The sequence below is a fragment of the Mus caroli genome, unplaced genomic scaffold, assembly GCF_978045245.1.
Source record: "Mus caroli unplaced genomic scaffold, Mus_caroli_1 scaffold_6, whole genome shotgun sequence".
NCBI classification, from domain to species: Eukaryota; Metazoa; Chordata; class Mammalia; order Rodentia; family Muridae; genus Mus; species Mus caroli.
In genome coordinates this window covers 26,895,421-26,919,573 of record NW_028227261.1, presented here as the reverse complement: position 1 = coordinate 26,919,573, position 24,153 = coordinate 26,895,421, and the positions used below count along the sequence as shown (strand labels likewise).

Sequence of the window (24,153 nt, the reverse complement as noted above, 5' to 3'; positions counted from 1 at the left end):
AGATGTGTGAGAAGCCCAGCTTCAGGGAGGGCCTCTAGGGCAGCGGTTCTCAACCTTCCCCGTGCTGTGGTCCTTTAATACAGTTAGTTCCTCACGCTGTGGTGATCCCCACCCATAAAATTATTTTTGGTTGCTACCTCATAACTGTATTTTTACTTCTGCTATGAGTTGTAATGTAAATATGTGATACCCAGGATATCTGATATGTGACTCCCTTGAAAGGGGTCGGCCGACCCCTAACAGGTTATGATCCACAGGTTGAGAATTGCTACTCTAGAGGCAGTTGGCCTCCGTTCCAGTCCCCACTCCTTTTTAGACTAACTTGGTGACTGCAAGGGAGGAATGGCTTCATCCTGTGCCTCAGGTTTTTTTCATCTGTACAATGGGGATAAGAATAGCACCTCCTCCTGGGAAGTGACAGTATATGCCTTTAATCCCAACACTTGGTAGGGAGAAGCAGGCAGATCTCTATAAGTTTGAGGCCAGCCTGCTCTACAGAGTGAGTTCTAGGACAGCCAGGGCTATACAAAGAAACCCTGCCCCCTGGCAAACCAATCAGACCAAACCAAACCAAACCAAACCAAACCAAACCAAACCAAACCAAACCAAACCAAACCAAACCAACAGTCCCTCCCTGGAACAGCCCAGGTAAGGAGCTAAGCTTCACAGGATCTCGAAGGAGCAGTTTACTGACAGCTACTGTTTTTACAACCAGACACATTTGAGTTTGAATCCTTCCATTCGAACTACTGTTTGATTTGGGACAGATTTCCATATCTGATTCTTTTTCTAGAAAAGGGCTTCTAAGGGCGGTGTTCAGCATCCAGGAAGCAGAGTGCATATAAATGCGGAGCCCAGCTCTGGTGAAGCCTTGGAGCCCCTGGGAGTGGTAGATGCCTCAGTCGGGCTCCCTGTGGCCCCCCCCTTCTCTCCCCTGCAGCTGCTACACCCCAGACTTACAGACCTGGCCCCTACCGTCTGAGGGCAAGGCGGAAGTGAGGCGGGCAGCCTGTGGCTTCCTCTTTTTTGTTCTGCTGTGGGCCCAAGACTCCTTACTCAGAGCCTGGGAAGAGGGGACTGCGCACCATGGCCTCCCGTGCAGCGCCGGTCAGACAGACACAGACATGCTGTTGTTTCAACGTCCGAGTCGCCACCATAGCCCTGGCCATTTACCACATAGTGAGTATTGGGGAGTCTGGGGTGTTTGGTATGTGTGTGTGTGTGTGTGTGTGTGTGTGTGTGTGTGTGTGAGTGTGCGTGAGGACACACTGAGACCTTCCAACTGGGGGATTGCTACCTATTACTTGTCTGTGGGACCCTGGACAATCCCTGTGCTACTCTGGGCCTTAGTAGTTCCCTGTGGAGTTGAACAGAATAGTGAGTGCCCTTTAGGTTGTGGCTGTGCAAAGAGAAAGGCAGGCTGGCAACGGGGAGGAGTGCAGGTTGGGATTGCTCCAGGATGCCAAGCTCCACACAGGCCCGGGTGTAGGGCTTTCTGGGCCCTTTCCTAGTCTGGGGTCTGGGGTTACCTTTGGACTTCTAGTGGGAACCAGGGACTGCTTCCTCTCAGCTCACAGCTCAGTCAAGCCTCCACCTTCTCCCTTCAAGGATGGCTTAAGCTTTGTGCCTGGGGAACTGCTTGGGGAGGGGGAGCCAGCATGTCACAGTGGCTGTCATTGTCACAGTGTGACCCCAGGTCCAGTCTTAGTGCCCAGGGATAAGGCTCTCCCTTTGGAGTGGCCTAAAGTTGGAGTCTCTGTTCTCTTCTGCTGGGATTTACCCCTCACCCCCTGGCCCTGGCCACACTTAGCTCTCTGAGGCCCAAACATTTCTTGGCTTCAGTGACTCAGACAGAACCTGTGGCTAACAGCTCTCCTGGGCCTGGAAGAGCTTCCTCAAAATCAACCTAAATCCGTAGGCTGCTGCGCAGAGCCTGGTGACATCTGCTTCCGGCCACAGGCAGTGTGGCACCAGGCAGTGGTACAAACCAGTTCTGTCCTTAAGCTCTTGTGTGCGCCTCCCTGCCCCCCTCCCCCATTCCCAGCCTTTGCTGTGCAGTCTCGGATGACTTGTTGAACCTCTCTGAGCCTGTTTCTTTAGATCAAAACAGAAGATGAGGATGATAAGAGCTGTGTGTTGGGTGGCTGTGTGGGTGAAGTTGATATCTATAAAGCATGAGGGACATGTGCAACATGGTCCCCCGCCTTTCCATGAGTGGTGTCCTGACCTACCTGTCCACCGAAAGCAGGGGTTCCCAACCTTCCTAACGCTGTGACTCTTAAATACAGTCCCTCACGTTGTGGTGACCCCCCCTCCCCACCCGTAACATTATTTTCATTGCTACTCCATAATCATAATTTTACTACTGTTATGAATCATAATGTAAATTTATTTTTAGAGATAGAGAGTTGTCAAAAAGGTCTCAACCCATAGGTTGAGAACCACTGTTCTAGGGCCTGGCATGGGGAGTGAGGGGACTCAGAGTCTGTCCTGTACAGCCTCAGCCAGCACAGGAGCTGAGAGGGGCGGTGGCACTCTTGTCTCGGCATCAATTCTTTCAGATTGTCATCGCTGAGATAGCACAGCATTCTGGGAAGGACGTGACAAGGGTCCTTATGCCAGCTCTGCCGGACTCAGCTGTTTGAGCTCCTGGGAAAACCTGGTTTGGGGCTTTCTTCCCTATCTAAAGTGGGGACCAGGGGCCGTGAATGGGATCTTTGAACTCAGACGTTTGCAGTGTGCTGGGGGTGGGGGTGGGTCACTAAGTGGCTTCAGTGGGGTGGAGGGGCTTGCCGTCTCTGGAACCCTTGCTCCATCTGCTCTGGAGGCTCTGCTCCTGTCTTTCAGAGAAGTGTTTCCTGTCTGATTGGCTGGCATCTCAGAATATCATAAACATATTAAAAAGTAAATAAACCCGGCAGGCCGCATCGTGCAACCATTGAGTTTTCTTTTTATTCATGCGGTCCAAGCACCTCAGTTGTGGGTGCATGAGTGATGTCCTGTTTCCATAGAGATCAGGACACTGTGGGTCAAGCGATCAGGGAAGGCTTCCTGGAAAGAGTGTCACAGGTGGGGATACTGTAGTGTGGGAGGGGGAGTGTGGATAAGGAGCTAGTGTGCCCGAGGCAAGGTATGCCAGGTTCCAGACCCTACTGAGACAGTTGGTGGGGGGAGGAAGTGACTTTGCGTAAAGTTGAGCCTTTGAGCCTTTCCTCTGGTGTTCCAGTGTTATTTGGGGCTTGGTCATTCTTGGCATTGTGTAAGAAGGTCACCTCCTAGCCACCGTTCCAGGTCCCTAGATGTGAGCCATGATTGTGCAGCCTGCAAAACCACTGCGTGGTATGTGAGTCATTTAGAGCCATGGAATGTTCTAGAGCCGCGGGGTGGGGGTATAAGAAAGAGCAGAGAAGCCTGGAAGTCAGATACCCATCCCAGGGACTGGGTTAGAACACACAGATGATCTTCCTACCTCCTTGGCCAGAGGCGCTTTTCCCTTCCACCAGGAAAAGGGCTGGGGGTTGTGGGGGGGCTTTCCTTTGGCGCAGCAGGTGGGTGCCAGGTGTGCCAACAGGACGTCAAACATCTGGGTAGAAAAAAGAGAAGCCACCACCAGATGTACCAGTCACTCATGCTGCCGTCATCTGGAGCCAGCCATGGGTGACTTCTCTGTACGTTGAGAGCTATTTGTGCACTTGGTCCCTGTGGGGAGGATTAAATTGGGCCATTGACGACCGAGATGGGGCCACGCTTTGTGGAACTGTAGGGTGCAGTTACAGGAAGATCCTACCTGGCCAACGGGTTTGTGCTCAGATGTTCCAGGCCCCCGGTTTGCCTTGGGCACAGGGGAATGAGAGCAGGGTCCCTGGATGGCCTCTGAGTTCTTCCTTGTGTCCTAAGTTGGTGGCAGGAAGGGAGAGGGGGCACTGGCTGGCCTTTTAGTAGAGAAATCCCTGGGCTCTCTCTTGCTGGGTTCCTGCTTCTCTTCCTGATATTGGGGTGGGGGTGGGGTGGGGCTGGTACTTGCAGTGACCAGAGAAATCTACACAGACTCTTAGGTGGAAGGAGCAAGCTAACACCAGAGAGAGTGGGGATGAATGGGCAGTCACTAGCCCGGAACTGTGAAAGGTCTATTTTCCCCTTGCTTTTCTGAATTTGCCTTCTTTTCTTTCATGTCTTTGAGGCCAGGTCTTGCTACGCAGCCCAAGCCGGCTTAGAACTCACTCTCCTGCTTCAGCCTCCCCAGGTCTGTGTTTACAGGTGCGCACCACTGAGATATTTCTCTCCCCTCTCTTCTTCTTCTTCTTTCCTTTATTGTGATACTAGGAAGGGTGGGACCCAGGGCCTCAGGAGTACCAGGGAAACCCACCAACACACTCCCACTCCTCTTTCTATTTTGACACAGCGTCAGCTAAGTTGCTCGGGCTGGCCTAGAACTTGTGTGCATCCTGCTTCAGCCTTCAGAACCTCTGCATCACAGGCCAGCCCCACGAGGCTCAGCACAAAGACTGCTTTTTAAAACAAGCATTTTGTTTTCAGGACAGTTTCGGATTTAGAGGAAGCGGCAGATTCAGTGCAGAGAACTCCCCAGTGTCCCTCTCCTGTCTCACATCAGTGGGACACGCCTGTGACAACTGCCTGTCAGGACCTACAGACTGCTTTCTCTTTCTGTCCATATCCTTTTTCTGTTTCAGAGTCTGGGTTCCTGTCACACCGGGTGCCATCCTTCTTGCCGCCCCCCCCCCGGGCAGCAGTGGGCTCTCTGGTCTGCTGGAGTCTCTGGGATTGCAGACTGGGATGGCGCTGAGGAATTCTGCCGGGTATTTGGTGGACTGTGTCTCACTGGGGTGTGCCTGGTGGCCTGCGTGACAATCAGCCTGCTTAAGGCATTGCTTAGAAGTGTGGTGCACCTTGCAGGCATCTTCTCTGTGAAATTTTCTTTCTCCTCTTTCAGTGGATCTGGGAATGAGGTTTCTCTTCTGGAGGGTGGAATGGACAAAGTATGGGAGAGCTGTCTATCCCCACGTGCTGGGTAACGGGCTTATTGGTGCATGGATTGGCCAGCAACTCGCAGATAAACATCGTGTGTGGTTTAAAGCAGGGCAACTGTGTCATGTTGACAGAGCACTGCATTGTACACAGAAAACCAGGATGGTGACTTTCTGTGTACCAAAGTGTTCAAATCGTGTAGACAGGCAGAGAAGGGGCAATGGGACTCCTAGGCCCTGGCTGGGGTAGCTTGCCTGTCTGAGAGGCCCCTCATCTTTCTCAGTGCTCTGGGATTCATTTCTCTTTCTTGGGATCTTCAAGGAAGCTTCTTCCAGGAAGTCCTCCTGACTTGCTTGCCTCGGAACTCCAAGTCTCCCTCCTTAACTTTGTGTTGTGGGCAGTGACTGGATGTGTGTCACTCACTGGGGACCTGACCCTGAGCACACAGGTGTCTATCGTTGCTGTCTGAGCCTCACGTCTTCCAGCTGTTAGTGGAGGCCAATGGTCTCTGTGCTAAGGGTGATTCTTCCGAGGTTCTGAGCTTGGCAGTCCTTGGTGACATGGGCGGGAGGAGGGTGTTAGCTGGCCATGTGACCAACCGCAGAGGTCAGTCTCCTTTTGAAAGCTCAAGTGCTCAACAGGGATCTAAAAATCAGCCCCACTGGTCTCTTGGGAAAGTCTCAGCTAAGGCCTGACAATCTAGCACCTTCCTCTTTAATACCCTGGCTGGACAGAGGCAGGATCTGGCCACCTCTGTGTGTCTTTCCTGCTGTGGGGAGGCCAGCAGAGTTAGGCCGGGGTTCTGGTCTCTCCTCAGTACCATTTAGGACATCTTGCTGGAGGGTCTCCCTGTTGTGGGAGAGGCATAACCAGGGAGGCATCCAAAACTTCTGTGCCAGGGGGTAGAAGCTGCACTGAGTTAGGACTGGTTTATGCCAGGCCAAGGCTTCTCTGCCAGGACGAGGGCACAGTGACCCAAGAAGCAAGGCTTTCATTCTCAGCCCAGAGCAGTGGTTCAGTACAAAGGATTGGTTCTGAGCTTGGGTCTCCTAGGAGACCCATCTGCCTTAGACTGGGGGTGAGGGTGGGGTGCTCAGAACTCCAGGAAAGCACCTGGTGATACCTGGCTCTAATCCTATCCTCAGAACAGAGCCTCGGGTTCCTCCAGGTGCCTGGGGAGTCAGCGTGTCAAGTGAGAGCCCCACCCTACCCCCACAGCAGCTGCCTCTACATTCTCAATTCTGTAGAAGAGGAAACTAGGGCACAGGGAAGCCAAGTGGGGCTGCCAAGGGGATAGGCCAACTGGTTTGTGATAAGGAACAAAAAGCCTGGGTTCCTGATCCAGACAGAAGCTGGGGCACAGTGGTGGTCCTGGTAACCAGCCTGGAGCTGTTGCACCCAGCAGCCATATTCTTAGATGTAGGGCACACATGTCAAGATTCAATTTCAGCATCATCTGCACCATGGGGAAAGTGAGGCTCCTGATAGAGCCTGCCTCAGAGGGCTGAGGCTCAGGAGGGTGTGAGAGAGGGCATGTCAGCATTCAGGGGAGGACTTAACATGCAGTAGGTGCCTAATAATTACAGCTATCATAACACCCAGTGCTATTATTGTGGGTTTCTGCTCTGAAAATGGTTGTTGAAGAGCAAACAGCCCCTGCCTCCGAAGGTCTTAACGCGCTGTCAGGTCCCTGACATCTTTTATTTTACAGAAACGGAACAAAGAAAGACTCAAGCCAACAGATTTTTAAAACGTGCTGGTGGAAACACCACATTACAGCCAAACAGACAAGTCTCTGCCATGTGGCCTCGGATGCTTATCTGGGACATTTTTAGTCTTTGGGTTGGTGGAGGCTTGGGTCAGTTAGCACATTCTGGAAGGGTTTATCCAATGGTCACAAAGCTGTTAGGTTAAAGATGTGCTCCCGTGTCTTTGATAAATGTCCGTTTAGGGGCTGAAAACAGCCTCCCATAAGCTGACTTTGGACCTGTAACATTCCAACCCTCCACAATCATCGACTCTAACCCATCTGACTTGTAGTTTGATGCGTCGTGTTTAGTGTTTTAAGGAGGTATAGGTTTTTATTTTATTTTATTTTTCTGGTAACATCAGTTAACAAGATAAATAGGAAGTGGTGGGTGTGAGGGATTGCTCGGGGTGGATTTACAGGAAGTTGATGATGAGCAACCAGGCCATGGGTTGAGCCTAGAGAACAGTTTCTCATGATTGCCAAGGCAGGGAGATTCCTTGGTGAACCTCCCCAGAACAGCTCTGTTATTCTGTCCGTCCTGTGACCTGGCCTTTCCCTTCCTGGCTCCTGGGTCTTGGGGCAGACCTGCCTCCGGTCTTCTCTTCTGGTGGGCAGCCTTGCTGGGGAGGGGATCTCCAGATGGCTAGAACTGGCTGCCAGTGCTCTGGGGACAGCATGTCCTGAGGCGCTGGTGGCAAACCGTGTCAAGTGTCATCAGTGATGCTCAGCTCTGCTGCTCTGTGAGGGAGGGGTGGGGGAGGGGTGGGGGAGGGGTGGGGGAGGGGTGTGTGTATATGTGAGGGGGGCTTTGTGTGTGCTCTGACTGCTCCTGGGGGGCCGTTGTCAGCCATACCCACCTCGGTGTTCCCAGCCTGTCCCACAGGTTCTCCAGCCACATACTGCTGTCACTAACAGGGGACTTGGGGTGGGGTGGGGTGGGGAGGAGCTTACTGTGTGATTGGATGACTTCCAATCCTGTTTATAAGAGGGATGCCTCCATTTCCTCCGTGAGGGCTTACACTGTCTTTCTCTTGCGGAATCTGCTACGACTGAGCACCTTTCCAGGGACATTCCCTTCCCCTAAGAATTCTTCCCTGAGCACCCCCACACCCCCGCTGCCCCAGTGTCCCTGAGCTTCCCTAGGGTCCTTAGATCCTGCATGCTGCGTCTCTACACTCTCGGCCTTACAGGCCGGAGCAGCAGTTGACTTGGCCCAAGTTATCTTTGATAAGAGCTGAGCCCTGGCACACAATAGGTGTCAGCTGATTGCTAATGGCTTCAATTTTTATAAACCGTTAACTCATAAGTCACCCATACAGACATACAGATAGCCCACTCCCAAATTAAGTCCAACTCTCACCAAGTCACTGTCCCCTGAGATCTCCTGACAGCCACTGCCCTGCTCGGTGACTGTCCTGACTGCCCTGGATCTCGGAGCTCCCCAGGGCAGTGTCTTTGTGGCCTCACACTCCTGAGTTTCACCCCTAGGCCCTGTCCCCCAGGCTCCACTTTGCTGCACAGGGTCTCACAGTGGGAGCCTCCCCTGTTTCCCCGAGAGGAAAGATGGTGCTTGGGTGGCTTTAGGTCTGGGGCTCTGGCTGCAGCTTCTGGTAGCTTGTGCTTCTTGTTCATACACATGTGCTCCATGGGGACCAGCCCACCTTTCTGGGCCATCATTCTTTGCGGTAGATAGATGTCTCCTCATTTTCTTCTCACAGTGATACTCTGAGGTGGGAAGATTCTGATCTTTCTTCTATATTGGGGAAACTGAGGCACAGAGCTGTTTAGGTGGACTGATGCGGGCCACACAGGGCTCTTGCAGGTATACTGGGGTTCTCTCTTTTCTCTTTTCCTTTTCAGTTTTTCTTCATTTCTCTTCTTTGTCCCTCCCTCCCCTCCTTCCTCCCTCCTTTCCTTCCCTCCCTCCTTCTACTCCACCTCCCTCCCTCCTTTTTTCCCCTTTTTTTCTGTTCTTATCTTGGAGACAGGGTCTCATGTAGCATAGGCTGGCCTTGGATTCTCTATGTTCCCAAGGATAATTCCCAAGGATCCTCCTGCTTACATCCCCATGTGCTGGGATTCCAGGTGTGCACCTCGACATGGGGGGGGGCTCTGAGCCCCCACAGAGAGTCCAGGCAGTGGGGAGGGACCAGCAAATGGGAAAAAGCCAGCTCAGGTGACTCTGGCACAGGGAGGGAGCCAGCTGGGTGCAGTGGAGCGTGCAGGCAGGATGAGGGTGTTGTGGTGGCATATAGAAGCTGGGGGTATGCTGAAGAGATAGTGCTCTGGGGGAGTGACCCCACCCAATCACCCCGATAAACTGTGACAGGAAGCAGGGGCTGGGGGAGGAGAGAGCTTCCCCTGGCTGATGACATTTCTGTCTCTCTCTGTGACCTCCCAGATGAGTTGAACTGGGTTCCCCAGGGTGGCCAGCTGGTCACAGGGAGGGATTAATAGCTATCCTAAAGGCCTAGAGTTTTGCAAATTCTCAAGGTCCCAGGTCACCCAGTGGGACACAGGGCAGGGCTGATCTGCCCTTTGGGTCAATGATGGAAGGGTGTGGGTGACACCGAGGACCCGCTGTTGGTGAGGACAGGCCGGGGCATGACTCTCAAGCTCATCTTGACGGGTTGCTAAGAAACACCCCCCCCCCCGTTTCCTTTTTCTCCTTTTGATGAGTAGCTTATAGGGTGGATCCTGCAGTACCTCGGTGGGATTAAATTGCTGAGGCAGAATCAGGAAGTGCCAGGGTTGCGATTGCACAAGGGGCTTAGAACATGGCTTTGCCTGTAATGGGGGCTCCTGGGAGAGCCCCAGAAAATGGATTTACAGCCAGAAAGGGAGGATGGCTTTAAGCAGTTGTTCTCAATTGTTTAGAAATAACTTTTTTTTTAACTAGTTTTTTTCTGTGTACGGGGGTGTTTCATCTACGTGTGTGTCTGTGCACCTGCAGAGGTCAGAAGAGGGTACTGGGTCCCCTGGAACTGGGGTGATATATGCAGTTGTGAGCATCCATGAGGATGCTGGGAATTGGGCTCTGAATCGCTGAGCCATCTCTCCAGCCCCACTGTTTGGTAACTCTTGGTGCTTTCTTGGTGAGAAGCTCCAAGAAGACTCTGAAGCGAGGGACTCCTGTCCTTCTCAGGACCCCATCCTTCCCCCTTCCTCTCCTGCCTTTGCACCCAGAGCGGGGCCAGCGACTCGGCCCTCTGTGATCACCCTCATGGGATCACCATTGCATCTGAACGTCGTCGTCACCCCGACGTTCCCACATGTGCCGTCAGTGTCGGCCGCAGTGTCAACACAGAGACCACAGCTGTTACTTCCTGCCTCCCAGCATGCCACTGGTGTTTCCTCCAATCACCCGCCACTGTCCCTGTCACCTACGCCAGGCCTACTTCAGGAAAATGGTGTGGCCCCTTTCCATCACCATGGTTGTCGCTGGCAGCCTGATACCTCCTCTTCACATCACTATGTCTGTCCCTAGCCAGTCTTCCTCACACTCTTTTACATTTGTGCTCAGTCCTGCTCAAGCTGTACACCAGCCAGCTCTGTGTCCCGTGAGTCCTGGGACCCTGAAGGAACCTTGGAGGAGGTGTTCATCTTCATTCCAAAACCCAGAGAGGTCAACAGTTAACTCAGGGTGCAGAGCTCACAACCACAAAATGTGGCCCATATGGAGAGAGGATGCTGGGGTGGGGACAGTAGGCTCAACAGCATCTGCCTCCACTGTAGAGAGGATAGCACAGTCCCAGAGACACGGCCGGCCACACACCTGCAGCCTGGGAGAGTCTCAGGACTGCAGCCAGGTGGAGCCCAGCATCAGTGATGGGGGAGGCTAGGCCTGGAAATCCCCCTTTCTGTCCCTCTGTCTTTTCATGGCTGCCCTGAAAGAGCTGATTGCTTCTCTGGAGCTAGGATGCTTACTGAGGTATGGGGCCATGGCTGAGCACTGTGTCCTCTGATAGCTGTGCAGCTGGAGGCTTTGTGGGTAGAAGGCCATTGATTGGGGCAGGGGCAGGGGGGACCTGCTCTGCCCTCACACTCAACAGCGCTCTTCTTTTGGTGAAAACTGAGGTATGGGAGGGGCCAGGGTGAAGCCAGCATCTCAGGTGACACAGACAGGAAGAAAGCCTGTGGGTTTCCAGAGTCTGCTGTTCTGAGGGCCAGGGGCTCTGTGTAGTTCCTAGGGAGGAGGCAGGTGGCTGTGATCAGGGTCACCAGCCCTGAGAGGAGCCTTGAGGGGTGGGGACAGAGATTTGAGGTTCCATCCAATGGAGCAGGGCAGCCTTCTTCCTCTCTGTCCCCATTGCTGGATTCTAGACAGCCTCATTATGTCCTTTTTGCTGAGCTATGGGTAACTGTAGGCCAGACTTGTGTTCAGGTCTCTGCACACAGTGGGGCTAGTAATCTCAGGAGTTGCCCTTCTTTCTCTTGGGGACACAAGGTGGTAGTCTCCGAGGATGCCTCCTTCCTGCTGAGCTAACTCTTAGGTTGCATTTCTGTGTGTACCGGCTGGTTTTGGGTATCAAGTTCACCCAGGCTGGAGTTATCACAAAGAAAGGAGCTTCATTTGGTGAAGTGCCTCCATGAGATCCAGCTGTGGGGCATTTTCTCAATTAGTGATGGGGGGGGGGAGGTCCCCTTGTGGGTGGTGCCATCTCTGGGCTGGTAGTCTTGGTTCTATAAGAGAGCAGGCTGAGCAAGCCAGTAAGTAACATCCCTCCATGTCCTCTGCATCAGCTCCTGCTTCTTGACCTGTTTGAGTTCCAGTCCTGACTTCCTTTGGTGATGAACAGCAATGTGGAAGTGTAAGCTGAATAAACCCTTTCCTCCCCAACTTGCTTCTTGGTCATGATGTTTTGTCCAGGAATAGAAACCCTGGCTAAGACACTGTGTGACCTCGGGCTGGTACCTACACTCTCTGAGCTCCAGACTTCCATTTGGCAAATGAGGACAGATTCACCCAACCCTTCAGCAACGTCTTGAATAGAGATCCAAGCTGCTTGGCAGAAACCTCCTCTCTGCTCCCTCGCTGCGGGGAAACACTTCGGGCCTAACAAACACTGCTCACTCCTGCTACCTGGATCAGGGAGGCCCCTTGGCCGGCCCTCTCGAGGATTTTATAAGGGAGGATGCAGGAGCAGCCTCAGCAGGGCCAGGAGGCCAGAGACCCAGGGAGAAGGCACGTCCTGGGTCATTGGCCACTTGCTATGGTTGTTGCTGGTTTGTGAATGGCAGTGTCCCTCAGAGTACAGGGCCAGGGTGAGGAGTCTGTGGGGTTAGGGATTATGAGGAGCCTTGGTCTCCAAAGTGGAGTAACAGTTAGGGTGACCCTCATTGGGTCACCCTCCTGGATGCAGTATTGGAATATTTGTTTATTCATTTTGAGTTAGGGCTTCATGTAGCTCAGGCTGGACACAAACTTACTATATATCTTAGCGTCAATGACCTGCTTCTACCTCTCAGGAAGTTGGATGACAATATCCTGTGCCATGCATAGTGTGTGGGAGGCTGGAGATCAAGCCAGGATGTTTTGCATGCTGGGCAAGCACTGTCCCTGTGCCCCAGCCCCAATGCCAGGGTTCCTAACGTCTGTGCCGCTTCTTAAATTAACCTCTGGAAGGTCTTGGTGTGAGTTTACAGCGTCTTTAGTACACTGCACAGAGCATAGGGATGTAGACATATTCCAAAGTTTTCCAGATGTTGGTGTGTGGCCACGGTGACTACTCCTTCCCGGGTCTGGACCAGCGGACATGGCTCAGGGTGTTTGGAGGTGGCACAGTGCAAGGACAGCACTGAAGACTTGGGTGTTGCCTTACTCTTGCCTTGGTGTGAGACCTCAGACAAGCCTCCTCTCTCTCTGAACTTCTGAAAAGAACAGAGAGAGCTCACAATATACAAGTACACCCAGGGCTCACCTGGCAGCTGGAAGTTGAGATTGTCTCATTTGAGTCACCTGGCAGGCACAGGCTCAGGCGTGGGGGATAGGCCTGCAGTCTTTTCTCAGCACCTCTCCCCCACCCTTACCCCACCCCCACATACCAATCCTGCTGCCCCTTCGGGCAGCGGCCACCATTTTGGATGAAGCAGAGCCTTCGAATCACTTCACATTAGGCAAAGGAGAAGCTCCAGGAGGAGCCAGACAGAGACAGTGTCCAGCCCAAGGCAGGCTCTGGCCTCAGCTCCTGCCAGGCCCAACCTAGAGCTTTTCCAACTCATGCAGTCTGTGCCTCCTGCATCCTGCAATTGCCTTTTTATAGATGGGCAAATTCAGAGAGGAAAAGCGACTTCTCAAGGACACACAGCCATCTGGATCCAAATCCCATAGCCGTCTCTCCATCCATTTCCTGCTTCGCCCTTCTTTCGGACTCCTGAACTTGGGGTTCCAAATGACAGATCGAGATCCATTTATGAGCTAGATACCAAAACTAATGAGCCAATCACCCAGAGTTTGGAAAGGGAAACAGATAAAGGTCTGGCTGCCTGTCCACTCAGTGTGACCTGCCACTTGGTAAGCCAACATGAACTTAGGCTGATAAAGTGTATCCACACAATTCGGGGTGGATCCTGATCTCAGTGTGGGTAGATTGTTCCCGGAGAACTGAGTGTGCTGTAGTGGGGAGGAGGCACAGAGCTTCGGGACGACACAGACACATGGAAGGGTGTGAGGTCCACGTGGTTGCGTGGCATGGGGGCTCTTCTGTTAGACGGCTGTGGTGTAGACAAAATGCAGTCCCCAACAGCGTTTGTAGCTTTAGAAGCTGGGATACCCAATACTTAGGCCTGTCAGAATCATCTCTTCTCTGTCTTGCATGGTAAGGGTCCCCCAGGAACAGGCTTCATTCATTCATTCATTCATTCATTTGTTCATTCAATGCAACAGCTACATCAGTAAGCGAGACCCAGGCATCCTTGCTGGGGGCCAACAGACCAAGTCACACCTGCGCCTCGTTGTACAGATGGAGTTTTCATATCTGCTGTGTGCTTTGGCCAGGCATCCTGGCTGGTTCCCCACAGCTCTAAGAGGCTGTCGTTATTGGCTCCTTTATAGCTGGGAACGTAGGTACTCTGGGTCTGTGGTGACTGGGACTGGCTTACCCAGGACCTGGGGCTCTACAGTGTGTCCTAGACCTCTGCTAGGGACTGGGGACTCTACAGTGCATCCTAGACCTTTGTTGATGGTTCATGGACTTGGAGCTCCATGATGCTTGAGTATGATGACCAAAATCCTGTGTCAGCCACAGCCTGTTCTGCGGGTACAGGGAAGGGGTGCAGTCAGGGTGCAGTGAGAGCCAGGGTGTCCTTCTGAGTCTCTCCTGTGCCTTCTTGGGTACAGGGGGGTGCCTAAGATAGCTTCTGTATAAACCCTATTTACAGATGAGGAAACTGAGGCATGGAGAGGTCAAGCCAGTTGTCCGCAGCCACAGAGCAGGGAAGAGGAAGGGTTGGGATGATGCAGTTGAACATCATGTAATTTACCCAGAATGCCCGCTGACTAGGCAAGCGGTCACTCCAGCCCCTCGACAGCATCTTGCTTGGATGGTAGCTCAGTGGTGTCCTTTCTCTCCTAGGTCATGAGTGTCCTGCTGTTCATTGAGCATGTGGTGGAGGTGGCCCGCGGTAAAGTGTCCTGCAGGTTCTTCAAGATGCCGTACCTCAGAATAGGTATGTCTGGGCGCAGTGGTGGATGGAAGGGGACCTGCGGGTAGTGTATGACTAGGACACATGCACGGGTATCTGTGGGCCTGCCCTTTCCATTGGACTGCAGTGCACCCCTGAATCTTTGGGAGCTGGGGGTATTTCACATGCAAATGAGGCTCTCCTGTTTGCACCAGGGGCTTTCTCAGGTTCTGAGGCTCAGACGGAAGTTCCTGCCATATTGGCCACTTCACGCTGCCCTGACCACCAGTCTTTCCCCGGCCAGCCACCACCTTCACCCCTCCCAGCCTGGGGACTGCTTCCCCGGGTGGCCACTTTCTGCAACAGTAGCCGCAGGGAGGAGGGGCCCAGACATAACTAGCACAGCTGAGTGCCAGCAGCCCCTCAGCAAGGCCCCTTGGGCCCTGTCCCACTGCCCCTGTCCACACCAGCCCAGAAATGCCCTCTGCCAATCATAGCCCTCACCTGGGTGAGGAGGGCCAGCCTACCTCCCAGGTCTGGTCTCAGGCTTCACTGCTCACACTGCTGGTCCCCGGAACCCATTCAAACTTTGCCTCAGTCTCTGCCCTGCCTTGCAGCTGACCTGCTCTCCAGCTTCCTGCTCATTGGCGTGCTCTTCATCATCAGCATTAGCCTGCTGTTCGGCGTGGTCAAGGTGAGGCCCGTGCAGGGATGGAGCGGCCAGGGGCATACACCTTCCTGTTGTCCTGAGCACCCCGTGGATCTTCACCTGTCCCCTCATGGGACTCCATAATCAGCTGCGCTATGAGGGGAGCTTTGGGGGTGGCGGGATGCTCACAGGAGATCTGCATTCTGTGGCCTGTGAGTAGGGCTGGAGCTTTAAGGATGAAAAAAAAAAGGGGGGCACAGTAGTATGGGATCCAGAGAAAGGGACAGTATTGGGCTTGTCCTCAGGAACAAAGATCTCCCGTTGCCCTGCCCCTACTGTAGAGGGACACTCGCTCATGAAACTCTGGGAGTGTGGGGCTGTACTAAAAAAGGCAGACAGACCCAGAGAGAGTTGGGTGATGGGGAATCGGGGAGATTGAGTCATCCTGTGGCTCTACTTCCTACAGAAGAACAGCCATTTGTCCCATGGCCCCCAGGGAGGTAGGAAGTTGGCCTTGTCGCTTGGCCACTTGGAGAGAGTCCTGCCCTGAAGATGGTGGGGACGCTGGTTAGGTAGAGAAGTGGAGGCTTAATGCTGGCCTGGAGTGTCTCACTCCCTGGTCACCCTTGTGGAATCTGGGAGCCTCACCTGCCGGGGTATGTCCTCACTGTGTGGTTGGCTGTGGAGGCTGCTGCAGAAATTTGGTGTCCAGCTAGAGAGGCAGAGCAGGGAGTCCCTAAAGATTCAGACAGGGTGTCTTGGCTACCTCTGATGGCTTAGATAACCACGAGACACCATCTTTTCTGTGACTTTGCCCCCAGTAGGGACATCTATGCATGGGTGCTGGGTTCCCACCGAGGGAGAGAGACCCTGCTGACCTCCTGAGGCCTCTTGCTGTGTCCTCTCATATCTGACTTTGACCACCTGGAGGGAGGACAGGCTCCTGTCCCTGGGACTTTCCTTGCCGGTGCCTCCACTTCTGGCCCTGTGGCCAGTCCCCTCGCCTGTCAAATTCTGGATCTAGCTAGGTGTCCTGGCTAGGATGTCCTGTTCGGTTCCCTTCTCCATAGAGTAGACATCATACACTACCTCTTGTGTTCCACCCTCAGAGTCTGTCATTCAGCTTCCATTGCTGGGATGAAAATCCTCAAGAGAATAGGGAGGGTTCGCTTTGGCTCTTGTTTCCAGCCCACAATGTGCCAGCTTTCTCTCGCCGGGTGTGAGATGAGGCGGAATGAGGAGAAAGCAGGGGGTGGCTGGCAAAGCTGCTCACTTTGTGGTAGCCAAGGAGGAGAGGAAGGAGAGGGAGGAGAAAAGGGGTCACAGATAGATCCTGAGGGCACTCTGAGGGACCTGTAACCATGCCCCCTAGTTGACATCATCTTGTGACTCTTGCCGAGCTCAATTGGCAGAGGACTTGCCCAGAGTACACAAGGTTCAATCCTCAGAACTGCACAAATGGGGCGGGGTGGTGCACACCTGCAACCTAAGCAGTCTGGAGGTAGAGCCAGGAGACGTGGCAGTTCGGGGTCATACCTGGCTACACAGGGAGTTTGAAGCCAGCCTAGGCCACATGAGACTTTGTCTGGAAAAAACAAAAGACAGACAGACACAAAACATAACAGAACCCCTGTATATGGAGCCTGTTCCCTGGTGTCTTCTGAGACACCTGAATGTTCCTCTCCCCAGGATGCCCCTCATGGGAGTTGGATGGATCTGGGCAGGCCCTAAGCACTGATCTGGTAGCATCAGTGATAGCCAGGGTGGTAACAGGACGAATAGGAACAGGGACAGCCCTGTGGAGTGCTGGTGAATCAGGGGCACCCTGACAGGGTGGACTTGCCTTCTAGAACCGGGAGAAGTACCTGATACCCTTCCTGTCCCTTCAAATCATGGACTTCATGCTCTGCCTGCTCACACTGCTGGGCTCCTACATCGAATTGCCAGCGTACTTGAAGCTTGCCCGGCCCCGGCCTGTGAGTACCCGTGTGCATGGCTTGACCTAGGGAGGCTGGCTAGGGCAGGTCCTTGAAGGGCTGGGCTGATGGAAGGTGGTGGGGCTGGGGAGTTAGAAGCCCCCTGTTGTGGTCCCAGTTCTGCAGACACACCAATGTGAGCATCCATCCCATGTCCCTTTCACTGAGCAAAGTCCATGAAGGAATGGCTGGTGGCTTGGGTGGAGAGCCTTCCAAGGGAGGGCCACTTGGTACCCTGCTCGTGGGTCTTCATGCTTCCTCTTGGCCCTCCTTAGGGTCCTTCTAAGGTCCCCTTGATGACACTGCAGCTGCTGGACTTCTGTTTGAGTATCCTGACCCTGTGCAGCTCCTACATGGAAGTACCCACCTACCTCAACTTCAAGTCCATGAACCACATGGTGAGTCTTAGTGGAGGCCCAGGTCACACCCTGGCTGTGTGGCCTGGGGCAAGGTGTCCCCCATGCCGGGTGGGTCATGGTTGGAGGCTGGGTTTCTGGGGATGGACACTCAGGGGTGGATGATGAATTGGGGGAGTAACTATCAGAGAGAAGCTTGTAGGGTCAAAGAAGGTCTGGCCATTATGAGCTTCACAGCATCCTGCCCTGGGAAGTACATTATAGGAATGACATCAGGTGTCCACTGCTGTCTAACTCACTACGGCCAAGCACAGTGGCTTAAAATGACCAGGTCTTGTCACAGTTCTGAGGGCCAGGAACTTTGGGGTGGCTTGTTAGGTAGTTCAGTTGCTGTCTCAGCATGGCAGCTAGGAAGGGGGTGAGTGACCTGTTCTACCAGGGGTCCTTACATCAGTGTTTGTACCTTCCTTACCCAGTTCCTCATAGTGGGGGCATTTCACAGGGCAGCTTGAGTGTCCTCAGGGCACAGATGCTGGCTTTCCTTAGCGAAGGGATTGGGAGGGAGAAAAGGAGACACCAAGAATGAAATCTTCATTCTGGCTTCTGGCTGGTTGCTCCCGAAAGCTCACACCAGTCCCTGAATGAGTCTGGCCCGTCCTCCAGGGAAGTGCCGGTGCTTCTTATTTCAGAAGAAGGGGAGCCAGGTGTGGTGGTGGTTGCCTGTTATCCCAGCACTTGCAAGGCCGAGGCAAGAGGGTTGCTGTGAATCTGGGACCAGTCTGGGCTAGCAAGACTCTTTCGACAAATAGGCAGACAGAATGTGTGGGCATATCTGCTCCTTGCCCAGAGGTGGTGCCTCTCATACCAGGTGCCCCAAAAGTTGGCCCCAGCTGGAGCTACCCTGATGGTGGTGGGTGTAACCTGCCAGGTGTTAGAGGACTACATGGCTCCTAGCAGCCAAAGCCTTCCCAGACTAGGAGGCACCAGCTACACTCTTCTTCCTTCCCCTGGGGCTCCTGAGTTGGCAGTTGCCAAGGTAGTGCATGAGTGTGTGTGCATATGTGGTCATTTGTGTGAGTGTGTGTATGTATATATGTGTGTGTGTGCATGAGTGTGTGTGCATATGTGGTCATTTGTGTGAATGTATGTGTGTATGTATGAGTGTGTGTGCATATGTGGTCATTTGTGTGAGTGTGTGTATGCATAATGTGTTCATGTGTACATGTGTGTGTACATGCATATGCGTGTGTGTGTGTGTGTGTGTGTGTGAGAGAGAGAGAGAGAGATCTGTGATGCTGCGCAGGGCTGCGGCATTGATATGGCTCTATATCATTGCAGAATTACCTCCCAAGCCAGGAAGGCGTGCCACACAGCCAGTTCATCAACATGATGCTCATCTTCTCAGTGGCCTTTATCACCGTGCTCATCCTGAAGGTGAGAGGGCCCTGCACACCCATGGTTCTGTGACCATGGTTAAGGCTGGGCAGTAGCTCAGACTTCCCCACACTGGACCATGAGGAGGCAGGATGAAGTGTGCTTGTGGTCCCCTCCTGCTTCTAACCTCCCTAGCTCTCCTGCCTCAGCTCCTCTGATGTGGTCTGGCATCCTCGGGGACTTTCTTCTTAGAGGCCGTGGGTCTGTGAAGCCATGAGTACTCAGCTGCCTGGGCCCAGCATGAGGCTTCTTGTGACACTGGCCTCATGTGCTGTCTGGGGATAGATGTCAGCCCCGTGTGTTCTGTAATCTTAAAGAATAACAATGTGTCAGAGGCTTTTGTTTTGTTTTTGAGACAAGGTCTCACTTAGTCCAGGCTGGCCTCAAACTCACTATGTAGCCCAGGGTGACTTTGAACTCCTAATTCTCCTGCCTCTACTTCCTAAGTGCTGGAGTGTCTTAGTTAGGAACGGCTCTTCTAAGGACAACATTTAATTGGGGCTCCCTTACAGATTCAGAGGTTCAGGCCATTATCATCAAGGTGGGAGCATGGCAGCATCCAGGCAGGCATGGTTTGGGAAGAGCTGAGAGTTCTACATCTTCATCTGGAGGCTGCTAGGAGAAGACTGGCTCCCACACAGTTAGGAGGAGTACCTCATTGCCCACCGCCACAGTGACACACTTCCTCCAACAAAGCCATACCTACTCCCCAGGCCAAGCATATTCAAACCACCACACGGGGTCACAGGGGTGTACCCTCACGCTCAGCTGAAAGGCAGTTTTGAAGAGGACTTTCCCACCATTGAGCTTGGTCTCAAGATGGATGGGGTCCCTTTGATAGTGAGTTCCCCATCGCTCAGGATGGCTGAGCAGGGTGTGCCTCGCTGTGTCCAGAGATGCTACAGGCCAGATCTGAAGTTGCAAGAGCGTTTGCTGCATGGTGGCTGTGGGTATCAGTAAAGACAGTCTCCGGAGCGTGTCAAGCTGGCATGTGTGGAAGCCCAAAGTCCGAATAGGGGTGGCATGGGGTCTGAGTTGCTGCTGGGTGCTGCCTTTTGGGAATGAGTGAGTGTTGGTTCCCTGGAGGCCAGCGCCTCTCAGGCGAGGGCAGCAGGGTTGTCAGAGTGTAGTCTAAACAGGCTCTCCTCTAGGTCTACATGTTCAAGTGTGTGTACACATGCTACAAATTCTTGAAGCACATGAATTCGGCCATGGAGGACAGCAGCTCCAAGATGTTCCTCAAGGTGAGCCTGACGGAGGGTCCAAAGCCTGGGATAGCACTCTCCTGCTGTGCTGCTTAGGGCTAGTTCCTTTCCTTCTCTGAGCCTCAGCACTTTTTTTTTCAACATATTATTTTTATTGTTTGGGAATATTGCATGAGATTGGGAATCTTATACAATGCACCCTGATCACTCCCATTTCCCAGTCCTCTCAGGTCCACTCTCCCACCATTGTGCCCCTGCCCCCCAAATACACTAAGTTTAATTTGTGCTGCTCAAACACTCATTGGAGCACAGTCAAACTCCCAGCAGGTCTCAGTACTTGTAAGAAGACTGTCGAACCAGAAACGTGAACAACATCAGTTATGATAGTCTAAGATTCCATCTACCCGCCCACACACCTACCCCATCCATCCATCTACCTCTTATCCATTTATACATCTATCCACCTACTCATTCATCATTCATCCACCCACCTACACATTCATAACCCATCGCCCAACCATTATCCATCCATGCATCATCCATCTATCCATCAATTCACTTATCCATTCACCTACCAACCACCATCTATCCATCATCCATCCATCCATCCATCATCCATCCATCCATCAATTCACTTATCCATTCACCTACCCACCACCATTTATCCATCATCCATCTATCTATCTATCTATCTATCTATCTATCTATCTATCTATCATCCATCCATCTATTCATCCATCTATTCATCCATCCATCCATCATCCATCCATCCATCCATTCATCCATCCATCCATCATCCATCATCCATCCATCTATCTATCATCCATCCATCTATTCATCCGTCTATTCATCCATCCATCCATCATCCATCATCCATCCATCCATTCATCCATCCATCCATCCATCCATCATCCATCCATCATCCATCCATCCATCCACCCATCCATCATCCATCCATCATCCATCCATCCAATCATCATCCATCCATCATCCATCCATCCACCCATCCATTATCCATCCATCATCTATCTACTCACCATCCTTCCATCCCTCCTTCTTCCTTACTGCCTCTTGGTCCTTTGGTGTTGTACCCAATCTTGGAGGGTAGAGGACATTGAGATGCCACTTTTTGTCTTAGAGGTGTGCACAGTCTACAGTGAACCCAGTTGCTGAGATGCGTTTACACTTCTGTATGAAACACAGGGACCTTGAACATGGAGCTGTACACAAGTGATTCTGGGAATGCTTCCTGTGGGAGAGGACAGGAAAGAGAGAGTGTGTCTGGAAGCAGCTGACTGTAAAGTGATGGGAACATTGCAGCTGGGCCAAGTGTTGGGAGCACACTTTGAATTGTGGGAAATGTCATTTCTGGTAGCAAGTAGCAGAGACTTAACCTTGTTGATATAAGTCCCAAGGGGAAGTTAGTAGCCCACAGCACGTAAAAGTCTATCGTAGGTATGACTGTGTCCTGATCTTGGATTTAACCTCTATCTCTTGACTCTCCTCTCCTCAGTCCTGGCTCCCATTTCAGGTAGACCTTCCCTATGGTCACAAAATAGCTTCGGGAGCCCTAAGGCCAACATCCTATCTTTTTAGTAATACCTGCAGAAAGAGTATCTCTGATTGGACTATCTATAGTCTGAGGACTATACCAGGGGGACAGAATTTGATTTTGAGTGGCTCATCTCAGGTTATGTTTCTACCCCCTGGATAGGAGGGATGGGAGCCAGTTCTTTTGAGAACATTTGGATGGAGGATGTTCATCAAAAGCCTTGGACACTGAGGTTAACTGGCTGGGGTAGGGGCATCCCCTGTGGGGAATGAAAAGTGAAACCAAGTCACACAAGCATGGACATCATTTTCATGGATGTGGGGGGAGGCTCCTTGTATCTCAGGTTAGACCAATGGGTTCTTCTTGATGGTGCTCAGTAATCCTTTCTGTCTCTCCCAGGTGGCTCTGCCGTCCTACGAGGAAGCCTTGTCTCTGCCCCCTAAGACTCCAGAGGGGGACCCTGCACCACCCCCATACTCAGAAGTGTGATCCCCACCAGGCCTTTAGCCCTTGGGCTGGGAGAGGTAGAACTTCCTCCTTCTGCTTCTTCACTTTGGTGGTTGCTGTGGCCTGCCTGCTACAGGACAATCTGCTTGTGCCCCCCCTCACTGTCCTCTCCTCTCGGGGACCCCTCACTCACAACTGAGTCACCCTGGGCTCAGTGACCCTTTGCGGCTCAGGATACTCAGCCTAGCAGCCCGTCTCATCTCCATCAGCAGTGACACTTGTTCAGAGCACAGCCATGGCAAGTTAGGGTGCGTTTGGTTAACAGCTACCGGCTTGATCTGTTTGGCCAGGCGGCAGCAGGAAGAGAATCTGGCCAAGCAACAGTTCCTGGTGTCAGTTTATACTCAGCCGTCAGGTGACAGGATGGGTCATGGTCGTGGTGCCCGTTTGCCACCCCCAGTACCCCAAAGGGTACGAACAAAATAATTCCTTCAAATAGCTTGCTTAAATAGTGATTCAGCCAACTACCGTCATTAGGAATTATGATAAAATCTAGTAAGAAACAGAGGAGGAAAAGAAATAGAAACGGAGTCCCTCCCACCACTCACTGCAGTGCTCATCATGGAGCCCCTCCCACCACTCACTGCAGTGCTCACTATGGAGCCCCTCCCACCACTCACTGCAGTGCTCATCATGGAGCCCCTCCCACCACTCACTGCAGTGCTCACCATGGAGCCCCTCCCACCACTCACAGTGCTCACCATGGAGCCCCTCCCACCACTCACTGCAGTGCTCACCACGGAGCCCCTCCCACCACTCACTGCAGTGCTCACCACGGAGCCCCTCCCACCACTCACAGTGCTCACCACAGAGCCCCTCCCACCACTCACAGTGCTCATCATGGAGCCCCTCCCACCACTCACTGCAGTGCTCACCACAGAGCCCCTCCCACCACTCACAGTGCTCACCACAGAGCCCCTCCCACCACTCACTGCAGTGCTCACCACGGAGCCCCTCCCACCACTCACAGTGCTCACCACAGAGCCCAGCCTCTGCTTGAGTTTCTCCAGCACCTGGAGGCTGGGAAGTCCAACAGTCTCGCCGCTGCCCTGACCATCCTGTTCAGCGTGGAAAAAAAATGTTGCTTCTGTTTTAAATAATCCCTTCCCATGAGCCACTGCTCTGATGGCAAGCTGTCCTTATCCTCAGTCAAGTGTTCCCTAGGGCCACACAGTGGTGAGAGTTCAGTCAAGTGTTCCCTGCAAGAGTCACTTTAGCCACCGGCAGATTTAGGGTCTGGTGATCACACATCAGCTTGCTTCAGCTTGCTTGCTCTGGGCTATGCTCAGGGGATGGCAGGTTTGGAGTTGGCTGCCCTGGGGGTAGCTGTCTGTCACTATGGCTGCCCAGTTGGGGTGAGCACACCCCAGGCTAGCCTATGGGGTGTGAAGAGTCGGCCAGAGTCATGCGTCCTATGGTGGCAGCAAGGAGGGTCAGTTCATATGCCTCTGCTGGCTTTTCCATCGCTAGAGGTTGCTAGGGATCTACACCCTGTCTGTGGTGTAGATGGGGCTGCAGGGCTGAGAAGTTCCCACTGTACCTGTGTCATTGCTTGTGTGTGACTTGGAAGAAGGGCCAATAAAGCAACTGCAAGCTTTGCTCTGTCTCATGTGGTTCTTGAAGGGTGATATAGGGACAGAGGACCTGCCTCTGTCCTCCAGTCTTCATTACTCTAGCACACATGTGCACAGCACGTCTGCCCTATCCCCCAGGGCCTGGCCAGCTTGCCAGTGTCACCTCCTGAAGCTATGTGATCATCCTCACATCTCCCAGTGCAGGGGGAACTCTGTTGACAAGGGGAAAGATGGCCTCCAGCCAGGGCCTGCTCTGGATCCTGGGGACACACAGGCTCGGGCTGGGAGACAGATCCATACACTGTGGACATCAGCCAGTGTTGTGGGGAAAGTCCGTGACCTCAGGGTCCTGAGGGTGAAATGTCTTAGGGGGGCATCTCACCAAGAGGAGCGAAGGACAGGTTGTGCTAAGTAACGGCTGGTCCAGGCTACAGTTGTAGAATGTACAGGACTACCATGGGTGGAGGAGGGGATGGGCTCAGTGTTCTGTCAGCTGAGACCAGTGGAGGCAGGCAGGGCCCCCTGCACAGCAGGACTCTGC

At 53.0% G+C, this 24,153-nt stretch overlaps 1 protein-coding gene across 1 annotated transcript; it reads left to right on the top strand.

Moving 5' to 3' along the window:
• The first annotated feature begins 1,031 nt into the window (after nucleotides 1-1,031).
• On the top strand, nucleotides 1,032-23,636 carry Laptm5 (lysosomal protein transmembrane 5). The gene is made up of 8 exons (XM_021160248.2): nucleotides 1,032-1,179; nucleotides 14,311-14,404; nucleotides 14,977-15,053; nucleotides 16,859-16,984; nucleotides 17,260-17,382; nucleotides 18,679-18,774; nucleotides 19,926-20,018; nucleotides 21,931-23,636. Exons 1-8 carry the CDS (start codon nucleotides 1,087-1,089, stop codon nucleotides 22,018-22,020), a joined length of 792 nt encoding a protein of 263 aa, XP_021015907.1. The 5' UTR covers nucleotides 1,032-1,086; the 3' UTR covers nucleotides 22,021-23,636.
• Nucleotides 23,637-24,153: the final 517 nt, after the last annotated feature.

Coding starts and splice junctions, on each gene's coding strand:
- Laptm5 (XM_021160248.2), top strand. CDS start 1,087: ATGGCCTCCCGTGCAGCGCCGGTCAGACAGACACAGACATGCTGTTGT. Junction 17,383..18,678: donor TCAAGTCCATGAACCACATG/GTGAGTCTTAGT, acceptor ATATCATTGCAG/AATTACCTCCCAAGCCAGGA. Junction 20,019..21,930: donor GCTCCAAGATGTTCCTCAAG/GTGAGCCTGACG, acceptor TGTCTCTCCCAG/GTGGCTCTGCCGTCCTACGA.